The 12,625-nt window shown below is 42.3% G+C and overlaps 1 protein-coding gene across 3 annotated transcripts in view; it reads right to left on the bottom strand.

Annotated features, from left to right (window-relative positions):
• LOC308146462 (liprin-beta-1-like) overlaps positions 1–12,144 on the bottom strand; it is a 32,655-nt gene extending 20,511 nt beyond the window's left edge. For all 3 annotated transcript variants that reach the window (XM_080518290.1, XM_080518291.1, XM_080518292.1), the window contains exons 1-2: positions 12,013–12,144; positions 1,793–1,872 (exon numbers count right to left, since the gene is read on the bottom strand). In XM_080518290.1, the coding sequence (XP_080374416.1) occupies positions 1,793–1,856 (64 nt within the window). In that variant the 5' untranslated portion in view covers positions 1,857–1,872; positions 12,013–12,144. The remainder of the gene's footprint in view (positions 1–1,792; positions 1,873–12,012) is intronic.
• Positions 12,145–12,625: the final 481 nt, after the last annotated feature.

Here is a 12,625-nt window from a genome sequence, read left to right as displayed (position 1 = left end):
CGGTGTTTCTGAACTCAGGAAGGGGGGAAATGAGAGATCGAACCAACATCCATGGGATTGGAAGGTGATCTGCTCTATTAACTGAGTCAAAGCCATGTGATGCTGCAATACTCCCAGTGCACCTGCAATACTTCATATGCTTTTCGGAATTCACTTTTTCTTAAACATCGGCAATCCATGTTGGGTTTTGTTCCAGGAAGTCAAAATAGTGTCCCTATAAATTGAACCTCCTCTTGGAGGATGAGAAGGAAGTCACAAGGAGCCAGATCTGACAACTAATGGATTTGAGACACAAAGACCATGTTGGTTCGGGCCAAACAATTGGCTTGGGTATAACTGTGGGTGCAAAACAGTGTGTTTTCCAAGAAATGAGGATTACTGGAACTGCTCCAACTGAAACACTGACGACGACCACAAGTAGTATTAAAAGTATTCACACACTATACATACTCATACCAACTCGGTCAACCCTCCACTTCACCCCGTTACTCAAGATCTTCTGTGTGAGTTTATCCTAAAGAAAAAAATCTTGCAAGTTTGTCTTGTTTTCATGGTATCGTAGGGTCCTGGAGATTTTTGGTGTCACTTTGAATCAGTAAATCCTGCACTTCATCGTGTGCTGCACGGTGACCAAGGGTCAGCGCGTTTCCCTGGTTCGAGTCCCGTGTGGCCCTTTGTGTGCAGTTTGCCCTCACAGTGTGAGTTTCCTCTGGCCACTCTGGTTTTCCTCCCACCGTCTAGAAACATTTGAGGTTAACTTCACTTCACTCCAAATAGCCCAACGGTATGAATGGGAGTGTGTTTGGCCTGTGATTGACTGGTTTTCTGTTCAAATCTGGATTTCTACTAAGAGGTATTGTAGATGGCTACAATTGCGTATTCATGACATTTGTTATCGTATTTAAAGAAGTATTCATATTAGAAGCCACTTTACCTTCTCTTAGCACATATAAACAAGCACTAAGAGTGTTTCCTATGTTTCTTCAAGTACATTTAACTCGTATTCCAGTGAGTCACATTTAAGTTCTCTCCGTCTCTTCATTAAGATGCACCAAAATTTGAGAACTGAATTTATCCAAATGACGACAATTAAATGTGCTCCTCTTTGTAAAAAACATATTCCAGCGGCTGCATGCCGACTGTGACGGATGCGCTGCAGCCGATTCTGCACCATCTGTCTAAAATGTCAGCCATAATGAAGATGTACAACGTTACCAAAGGAGGGAGTTAAATAAATAAATATCCAAACAATCATGGCTTCCCCACAGAAGTGGGAGAGTGGGACGTGTTGATGGTTGTGGTTTTTGCGGAAGCGGTGGGAAATGAGAAGGAGGGGGAGGGGGAGGAGGAGGGGGTGGGGGGTTGTCATGTGATCAGATGCCTTGTTCCCATTGGAAAGGTCAGTGCTATAATTACACACATCAGCGGAAAAGTAGGGTCTCCAAAACTCGTCTGCAGCGGCACAAGTATACAGAGAGCAGCCAGAAAGTGTGCGTTTTCCAGACTCAGAGCCTGAATAATCATTAGTTTCCATCACCGCGGGGACAATGGAAACTTTCTTTAATTCATTGTGCCAGAAAGAGGGCAGAGCACGCTCTCAGCTCTGCTCCAGGCTCTGCATATTCAGCAGGATCACATTAAACTGCAGGTAGGAGTGGCAGAAGGACACGTCGCGCCGTCGTCCGGCTCGTGAGATGATGCTTTCCAGATGCGAGGAGCCCCGTAGCGTGCCAGGCCCACTGAAAGAAGCGCTACGGCCAGGTCTTCACGTCCGAGGGTTCAGTGTGGTTACCTGCTATGATGCCGTCCATTTGCTCCAAGGCTGCCGCCAACATCTCGCTGGCGTCAGACATCATCTTGGGCACAATGAGTCTGAAAGAGAGAAGATGATGAGAGAGATGGCAAAGAGTAAAAAGAAAAAAGAAAAAAAAACAGATCATTGCCATTGAACCGCCACAATAACTCAATTTTTGAGAAAAGTGCAGCTTATTTTACTGAATTCACAAACAAATCCCAACCCAGCCTCCTGCAGAAGAGTGGCTGTCTTCCAACGCTCAAATGTAAATGAAGTGTTGCAATTAGTGCCGCTAAATTCAATCATGGAAACAGTGAAAACTCAATTTGTTAAATCGAATAGAAACTCCCAGAAGAGGTTTGTCAGATAAACAAAACAAGCTCCTCGGGCTCATTCAGTTCATCGATGGAGGACTCCAGAAATGTCTTAATTCGGGGAGTTTTTAGGCTGAGAGAACCTTTTTAAGTTTGTGTTTACAAAAATAAAGGTCAAATCGGCATGAGGCTCAAATGTCTGTGAGCCGATCTTTTCTCTACTGGACTAATAAGATTGTCCAATCATCACTCGGGGATTGCCAATACCCAATGCCATCAGGGTAAATTTACACCAGGTGATGTTTTGCTCTTTCACACACGAAATGCTTGTTACCCCTCGCAGCGTCTGGGAAACCTCAAGTGGCTCTCTGAACAGATTTACTAAACATTTCACAAGGGAATCTACTGTCCTTCTCCCTCTCGTGGTATGAAATACGTTTGGTGTAAATTATTGCACGTTTACCAAAGCCGGTTATTCGTTTCTTGTTGGTGTTGGCTCTCAGTTGGTTACTTGGTTTTTCTGATGGAGAATTTTCATTTGACTTTCTAATTCTTGGCAGCTTGAGAAAACAACTGACCAACATGTAGTCAGCTCATGGGCATGTCACGTTTATTTAAACTGCTAATGCATCAAAAGAACTGTGGATAGAAGCTGATGCTGCTTTCATTAGGTTCTTTCAGGAGGACGGAGTTAGTTCAGATATGAGATGCACCTCCACCATGAAACAGCAGTTTCATTAGACAATAACTGCTTCAGCTAATGCTACAGCTAACAGTTGATTTAACTACAAGAACCTGACACAATAGTGCTCGTAACAACATTAGCAATGGGAGGGTGAACTGTTTATGTGGAAAAGACACAAAGAGAGATGAGGCCGAGTGCATCTGCTTCATTGTTGTGACGTTTCCTCCCCGAGATGATGAAGGCCTTTGTAAACAACAGAGATCCAATGCTTCAGACTCATCATATAGTTGGAGTGCTGAGAACTTTCCTCATAAAGTTATGTTGACTCAATATGTTTCTCTTATTAATTGTTTATCTCTGCTGTTTTGTTGCTGCTTATTTTGAAAGCAGTTCATAAGACTGTCTCTATCAAGTAGTTATAACCGATTGTACATTAAATACTTCATTGATTGTTAGGCTACCTCCACACTGCAGGCAAATGGCACATAATTGGGATTTTCTGACGGTGTGAACGTTGCAATTCTGATTTTTTCACACCTTCCCCACCCCTCCATCATACGTGGCAAAACATCAGCGTTGTATCTGATGTCCTTCAATGTGACCGCCGTCTCAACGGTCAAGTCGCATGTATACAACTTCCACATTGTTTGCGTGACTCCGCCGAAATGTGTACGAAAAAAAAAAAGTAGGAAGAAACAGACATTGGCACAGGTGACGGGATTTATCTTTGGGAAAACTTCAAATTAATCCACAAGACTTTAGGCCCTGTTTACACAATAACGTCGTGTGACACCTTGAGGCATGTTGACTGTGAATATCATCAGGAGATTGTCACATAGCCGCTTCTCAAAAACCCCTGCATCTCTTTCATTCCTTTATAATCTTATCACTTCACCATGACTCCTGTGGTGCTTCAGCGTTTGGTCCGTTTCTAGAAGCTTCCAGGGAACAAACGCATATGAAGTGTCACTACAACAACATAAATGCGAGCACAATATTATAACGGGCCTAATTAATGGTCAGAAAAGTACTTTTCCCATGTGATGAGTTACTTTCTATTTGCAGTAACAAAGATAGCAAACAGTTCAAATGGGATTTGAACAAGTAATTACAACACAAAAACCAACTCCCGAGGGATGTATAGGAAGCGCTCTACTCAGAATTTCTCTAAATATTCCTCGTGGAGACTTCCTCTCCTCCGCTCAGCCCCGGGCGCTTCATGTGCAGCAAGCATTTACATTTCCAGTCAAAGAAACACAAAACAGAGTAATCACTGATCCCATTACAACACAACAGCTCTTTCTTCTTTTTCAAATGACTGCTGCATCAAATTAACCCTGCAGTCCTGAAAAACCTAGTCTTTAGGTCTTATTATCCAGCGAGCCTCATTTCCGGTGCCGGGGTAGTCACGGGGGCTCCGATTTGCAATAAAAGCGCTATTCTCCCAGGGGTCTCAGCGCCTCGTAGCCATGGCACGCTCGGCATCCCAAACTTCCATAACAAAGTTGATAGTACCCCCATGACCGCTGGATTCAAACACACATCACATGTCTGCGTCACTATCGCTTCAAACCAAATCTGATTTGAGGGAAAACAGAAGGTGCACAGTGTGGACAGACGAGCTGGAGTCCAACAGCAACAACATTCAAACAGAGCCGCTGCTTGTTTCCACTTCTCAGGACCTACAAGCTTCATTTCCTGCCTCTCTGGGGTCACAGTGTCACACCCAGTAGGGTAAGAAATGAGCATTAGGAGAGCAATTAAACCTCACTATGCGTTCTGTGGTCTGGTAAAACAAGGAGCCTTAAGTGCTCCATCTAAACACTCCGCTGAAGGTTTGGGTTTCCAGCAAAGCAACACGTGCAGTTGCCAGCAACATTATATTAAATCCATCTTTGACATTGGTTTGTACAAAATTCTGGTCACGCAAAAATATTTATGACTAAAATTTGCATGTCAGGGAGAGGAAAAAAAAGATTTATGGTGAGATTATAAACTTTTCATGAAGCGTAAGTGAGAAGGGGGAGCCGAGGTACTCATCCCACCACCAGCACGCTTTCCTCTGCAGGTATTCCCATGATTCGATGGAAAATGACCAGTCTCACCCAGTGGGGGTGGGGGGGGATGTTTAGTCAGCTGTGTGGACCAGTGGGTGTTCAACATAAAGCCCATGGGCCAGAAGCAGCAAGCACGAGGCTCCAATCTGGTCAAACCACCAAGAAAATGGCATAAAGTTCAACAACAGTTTAACAAATGTCTTGAGAATAAGGGAAACAATACAACCAAGACCTGAGTGGAGATATTGGTGATTCTACCATGAACAATAGTAAACTAGCCTCAAAGCTAGGTTGTCAGAGTGAGTTTTTAAAAACACCCATAATGCAACAGCTGCAGGAGAGGTTCTTTGGACATTTTACAGTATTTTGCACCAGAAAGTTTCATTAAAATTGGCTTAATGTTGAGATTGTCACCATTTTCTGTAGTAGTTGGTAGTTTTTTTGCAAAAATATAGACATTTTCATCATTGTGTCACAACAACACAAAAACTTTCAATTCAAAGGTTATAGTGGCACTATTTTACCATTTGGACCAACTTGGGCTGCACGTGGCCACTGAACTAAAATCTGTTTAACACGCCTGGTGGAGACCAACTGTGTCCTGCTATATGCGAACACAGATGTTAGCCAAGGTGTTTTGCAAATGAGAAAACGAAGCTCAGAGAGAGACTGTGAGTGATGATGACGAGTTTTGTCCAGCAAATTAATCAGTTCCATTGTTTATGAAGTCCAAGTACAATTACGAGGAATCACCAAGCTACAGAGTGCTAGGCTAAAAACTAACCACTTGATCATTTTGACATCAACACGAGTCTTCGTAATCTGATCTTGTTTTTATATCTACTATGACTTAAAAAATATAAAAATAAACTGATGAATCTACAAAGAACAGTTTGCATGACACCACTTATTACTCTGCATCTTTTCAAAAGATGCCAGAAAGCTTTAGAAAAAAACAAAAAAAACAAGTAGGGAATCTGTGGAAGTACTTTATGTCCTAAAATCAAATGTATCATCTACTGATGCGAACACACAGACTTCCCTCCAGGGCATCAGAACAAAGGATTCAGAAATATCCTCTCGACCTCCTCGAGCGTTCTTCATCTTTCAATCAGGTTTTTATTAGTTCAGGTTTAATCCAGGAAGTAGAATCAAGCAGGATGAATTTAAGTCATGGTTTGTTATCGTAGTGGAAACTGCTGTCTTGTGATAAAACCCACTTCAGAGTTGGTATTTGGAGATTCATGAGAACTTCTTTTTTTTTAGCCATTTCCTTTCAGTCAGAAATTAGGAACCATTTTTAATCAGAGAAAAACAAATTAATTGGTTAAATTAATCTTGTGTTCTTTGTGCCGCAGAAAATGTAATAAAGATTTTACCTGATTAAAATTGGTTAAGTTTCCTCTTCAAACTCTTTAATCTGAACCTCTAAGAAGCCCGGCTGATGTCCGTACGACCCAGAAGAAAGTGTCTGACTGAACCCTGAAGAGAAACGTCTCCAGAGAGCTGCAGCAGTCAGAGGAAGCGTCGTGACGAAGTAATAATGATTGACGACCAACCCACAGCACACATTCCTGAGCAGGTTCACTCTCCCACAATTTTACCAGCAGCGCCTGGTACGGAGCTCCCCGCTGACCTCTGACCTTCCACCCTCTTCATACTAACTCCAGAGTCTACGCTGTCCAAAACAAAGGCACTGACCCACGACGAGAGCAGACGGAGGCTCAAGAGGCAACAAAAGCTATTCGTGATTGTTTTACTCTCCAGAAATACTGTAAAAAGCAACAAACTAGTTCTGCAAACACGTATTGTCCCAACGGCCCGAGCCTGAAAGATCATATTCCTCGGTGATATAGAGCGTCATTGTTTTCTACTGTAGTTTGTTTGGACTGTTCCACATACCGTCCATCCTGCCACTGTACACATGCACATGAACACACCCGAGTGTATTCTTCCATTTGTTGTTCGAACCACAACTTAGATGTTTTTGGAGGAACTTTTGCAATAAAAAACAACTTGCAGCAGTTTCAGAGAGTTTTTTTTAACTTAAAGAAAATAAAGTGTGAGCCTATTTTAACCAATTAGCTTGGTTAGCTCTGTCTGAAAGAATATTTCAGACAGAAAAGTTTCACCAATATGTGAAAATCTACGTGGAAACATTGGACCATAATCAAACTGTACTTTAATGTCAAATTCCATCTTTTTTATACAACATATTTAAGTGAAAATGCAAAACTTTCATTGCATTTTGGGTAAACACGGAACTTTTCTTCAATGAACATTGCAAAAACAACGCGTTTAATTGTTCCACGCTGCCGTGTTGACGGGACTTTTGGGCTCTTGGGCAGCACTGAATTAGAAACTACCAGGATTCTGTATTAGAGACCATTGCCTGGGCTACGAAACACTTCCGGGAATCACCGTCTGTGAACAACGCTATCCAAGACTGTTTAGAGAAAGAACGATACATGTTAATATAATCTCAGCCTGACCAATGGTCTGTTACAACCCGGAGATGGTTACCAGGTAAAGGAAAAACGAAAAACAACAGACATTCATTGCTGTATCAAAATGCTGAAACGAATATAAGAGCAACCAAATCCAACAAAATGGAGTGAAAACTCTGAAATACCAACCGGGAGACATAAAGCAATTACAGTCAACCAGAGGGACGGATCACAAGCATACCAGCTCGGGTAAACACAAACAAGCATCACCACACCAATAGGTTTGTTCTGCGACTTCTTGAGACTTTGATACTCCCACTTGTGAAGAACCCATGAACACCGATGGAGAACAAACGGCCACTGCAGGTCAGACGAATGAGAATTGAATCAGGTGACCTGAGGACTGAAGATCTGTGACGGTTTGAGGTTGCTTACATACCTACACGGTATAGAGGACAGTGAAGGTAACATCCATGCTGAAAAGGATTGAAGCATTTAATAATACACGATAGTGCAACTTCACAGAAGAATCGTCTCGGTCCTGGCTTTTAAAAGTAAAATAAAAAAATGAAAAGTCTGACCAGGAAGATTGTGGACTTTTCAGCCGCTGTAATAAAATGAAACTTTCCCTCCAAACAGTATGGAAAATTACTTTAGCAGTTTTACTGCTTCAAAGCAAATGGATTACACACTTTTGTCAAATGGACAGAATTCCTGATTTGATAGTCTTAGGTCACTCTGAACAGAGAGGAAAGTTTTACTTCTGGAAATTCTATTAATTGAAAGCGTGTGCTCAGTGAAAGATGAACGTTCGGTTCACAACAATATCTTGATCGTTCTAATTCTAGTCTCCGAGGTTTGAAGCTCCAACAGGAAGCTAATGACACAAAACCACATTACAAACATCCAGACATCCAAATAAACGTCTTCAAAGGGGAATCCTTGTCAGGTTCATTCATTCATAAGCAGAAATTCAGGTTTATGGGAACTTGCCTTGTGAAATGCTGAGTGGAGGTTTTAACATCAACCAGATGGAAAGAAGGCGATATGGAGGGGGAGGGGCTCTGCATCCCGAAGGGAAACACTGGGATTACTTGACCATACGCTGAATGATCGGCCTCTATACCACACACACACACATACACAGAGACACACACACACACACCCCTTCACCGGTGCCTCGTGCACCAATAACCTACTTCCAGCTGTGGGGCAGATGTGCATTTCACAGTGACTGAGAAACAGAGGCACTGTGAGTTGTGGTGCAGCGATGCAATTAGTAGTTTGTGAAAACTGCAGTTGAAAAGAAGTGTGAAAACAAGACAAAGCTTCGTCTTTAGCTTTAATAGAAGGTGTTTACGAGCGAAAGACTGCGATCAGGAGTCTGACGGCTCTGGATCACATCCTCTCATGTTAATCCTGGAAACTCCTCTAGGATGCAGTCCAGTTTGTAAAATCTCTGCACCCACAACTCATTGACAATTTCATCTTTACTCCAAGTATCACAGGTACAGTGGAGCTCGGGGAGTAACGTAATGCCATCTCATGGAAGTCAGTCCTGCTCTGGCTGCAGTCATACTCCCCCTCACCCCCTTTGTTTACCTTTTCCCCCGCTGGACTTTCAGAGGTCAGCTTGTTTGACAGAAACGTGGGGGCAGACTTTAAACTTGACTTTACTTTGCGCTGACATGCCGCACAAACAGATCCTTGTCTTGCAGACTCACGTGGTGGCAAGGCAATACCGATCCCAAGTTATTGCATTTTTTTTTTTTCCACGACTACATCACATTGGAGTGGGGGGGAAAAAATGAAGAAAGGGGGCTGGAGGGAATGAGTAAGACATCCCAGCGAGCCAAGAAACGCTGCATTCACAGGAGGAAGTCCAGTGAAACTCAGACGGATGATGGAAACTGAAGCATCCCTTCACTCAGGAAGACCTTCGCTCACCGCTGTCAGGAAGCGTTTCCTGGCACATTCTGGAAAAATGTCATCCTGTTTCTCACAAACTGTCATTTTCCAGTGAGCCGCCGCACGGCAGCACAAGTTCAACCCTCACAACACGGTGGGCCCTCTTTCTTTATCGGATATGAATGATATGAGACAACAGTTTGAAGATGTTGGCTTTAACTGGACAATAGTCAAGACTTTCTGATACAAAAAGGACCAAGAAGTGGATGAAGGTATAAAAGTGTTTTTTAATGGCTCCATTCATTTGGTATGGAGTCGCATCTATGATTTCCTTTGTGACAATTTGAATTGACTCATTAAAGAAGGAGTACTCTGAGTATATTTTGGCACATGACTACCTAAAACCTCTCAGATGTGTTTCTTGGACATCAGGAGGGAAACTGGATCATCAGAGGGAATTCATTTATGACCATGTGAGCCAGATTATTCTAATTTGGTTATTTTAAATCAATTTCAGGATCACAAAAACAAACCAATATATCAAGAAATCAAGAAACCTTGAAGTCCTGAAAGTTCCACGTCCTCCGTTCTTTCAATAGAGGAATGACAGGAATGCAAACGTCAAAGGAAACGTTTGTGAAATTTCTGGACACATGGCTGTGAAGAAAAGTTTAGAAACTTTAGACTTCTTTTTTTTGTTGTTTTTGGAGGTGTGTGTGTGTGTGTGGGGGGGGGGGGTACCATCTAATCTAATTTTATGCAGAATCTGAAACAAATACGACCTCGAGCCAAGAGCAGGCAAACAGATTCCGAGATTCCACAAGGTGAATGCTGCCAGGAGATTAATTTAGTTTATCCGTCTTCATGGAAGCGCTCAGCTGGGTGGTGAAACTGTGGCTGGTGACGGCAGAGCGACCGCCGGGCGAGCAAATACGGCAAATAAGGATTTCTCCGAGCAGTCGGCCGAGAGCCACGCGAGCACAGCCGGGATACAAATATGGTTACAGAGAGGAGAGGGAAAGAAAGAAAATCCTTTGTTATGCTTTCAGCTGGCTGCCTGGAAGCCGAGACATCATCATCATCATCATCATCATCATCATCATCATCATCATCACAGGTAGAGCGTAGGCTGCCTGAGGTTCACCCTCAATGAGCAAACACAGCAGAGTTCAATAAAGCACACGGAGGAGATTCAAAGACCAAACTTTGTCTCTGCTGATGGTGTTTCTCCCCTCAAGGATGCTGGGCGCCACGCTGAGTGTGAGGTCGTGCAATCATGAGGTTCTGTGAACATTTATGGGCATGTGATGCAGAAAATAAGCCGGGTTTTTCCACGGCTCTCCCCTTTGGTGGAGGAAACCCCTGAGAGGGGGAAGGGGTCAATGTTTTTTTTAGTTCTGGAAAATAAATCATCATAAAAATTACAAAAAATTAATATATCATCCAAATCCAAAAAATCATCCAATTCAGAGTCCATTTGTCAGTTTCTTGGTGATTTGAGGCCACACCACGAGAAGACATCAAATCAAGATCACAGTTTTTTTGTTTGTTTTTTCAGGGTCGCATTACCGTGTTAATTTGTCGTGATTGCACTTCGATTTCGAAAATGAAGAAACTGATTTAATTGCAGTTTTCTCATTTGAAAAGCGCCTCGGCTCGCCGTGCTAACATCTCTGCCGGCATATGAGACGACACGCTAATGACCTCAAGGTTTTTAGATCAGCCCCATTGGCCAGACCAGTAAAATAGAGCCACCGTTAAACTTATACTTTAAAGTTTTGCTTTGTCGCGGTGCATTGTTTACCTGATGAGGTTGCCTGCATTTTCACAACAAACAAATAATTATGACGTAAAATGACTACAACATGAAGTCAATTTTAATGAAGCCGTTTGGTGCAATGTTCCAAAAATGTCCTATAGCTGTAGTGTTATTAGGATATTTTTACAAACTCACTCTAACAGCATGGCTTTGAGGATACTTTGATAACTTTATACCGATATCTCTGCTCGGATCTCAGTGTTCTGATGTTTCCACTGCTCTTAGGAAATTTGTTGAAAAATCAATGTTTTCTTTGGAATTGTTACCAACTGCTGGGTGGTTTGGGGCCAGATTGGAGCCTCTTGTGGGCCGGTATTGGCCCTCGGGCCTCATATGTGACCCCTCTACATTACAGTAACCCGATGGATCCAAACAGCTGTCAATAATATGTGAAAAACGCAGAAAAGGGCTGGTATTTTAACTAGAATAATGACTTTAAATGTGCTATATGTGAGAGAAAACATCTTTGATTTAACATAGAGACTGAGAAAATAACGTTATTTAAAAAAAAAAAAAAAAGATGATTAAATTGATGATTTAAAAAATCGCACATTACAGTTTATTCTTCCTCTTTTTGTGAGTTGCTTTAATTTATTTGAAAATGTGTCATTTGTATGTAAACTACAAACACGAAGGATTAAAAAATGTTATTCAACTAAACACTCTACAAAATAACTAAATGTTCAATTAGAAGAAAACCAACAGCTGTTTAAGTTTGTGTGGTGATTAAACTTGTAGAGTGAAGATGAATTATATATATAAATATATTTTTTTTAAATTCAGTGAATATTCAGACGAAGTCTTAGCCAAGAGAAACGAGTTATATTTGGTAAATCTGAATTAAAGTCTGTCAAATTTAACAGAAAACAACCGGGTTTTTTTATTCACGATAATTGTCTTTGGGGAAAAAAGCGGCGGAGGGAAACAGATCAACAAACATTTACACTAAAACTCGATTAAAAAAAGAAAAACTTCATGAAAACTTACAGTTTCCGAGCAGAAGGGAGAGTTTAGTTGAAGCCGGGTCCTCGCTGCCTCCTCTGGGTTTTACTCCGAACACTTTAAACAGTATTTTAAGCGGAGCTTCATGTTGGTCGGTCTGCTCTCCATTGAATCTGAAGTGAAGTCAAGTTACTGTGTGTCCGGCAGCGCGAGGACAAGACGGTGACGTCAAATTACCGGCCCACAGCACGGACAGACCGGAAGTACAGCTTCAGAGTAAACGTTTCCAGAGGAAGCGAGTGGTGGCGTCAATTGTCGGTCAGAAACCAAGAAGACGTGAGAAGTCCCGCAATGAAGTAAAAGCTCCCGGAGGAGCTGACTTACGGCATCAAGCTGACGATCACCACCAGAGGCAAACCAGAAGTCCCGAATCAAAATAAAAGCTCCCGAAGAGCGGTCACAACACGAATACCTTAAGTACCAAGTCAAAGTAAAAGCTCTTGAAGGCGCAGAGTGGTGTCAAAACAACGATTCGAAACGCGGAAGAGACCGGAAGTTCAGATTCAAAGTAAAAGCTGCGAGCGGTCAGGCCGAAAGAGAAATAGAGAGAAGGCGTCAGGCCAACGACCACTACGAGAAAGACACTGGAAGTATTCTT

Source organism: Blennius ocellaris (genome assembly GCF_963422515.1).
Source record: "Blennius ocellaris genome assembly, chromosome: 22".
NCBI classification, from domain to species: domain Eukaryota; kingdom Metazoa; phylum Chordata; class Actinopteri; order Blenniiformes; family Blenniidae; genus Blennius; species Blennius ocellaris.
This window is presented reverse-complemented; position numbering and strand designations above follow the sequence as displayed.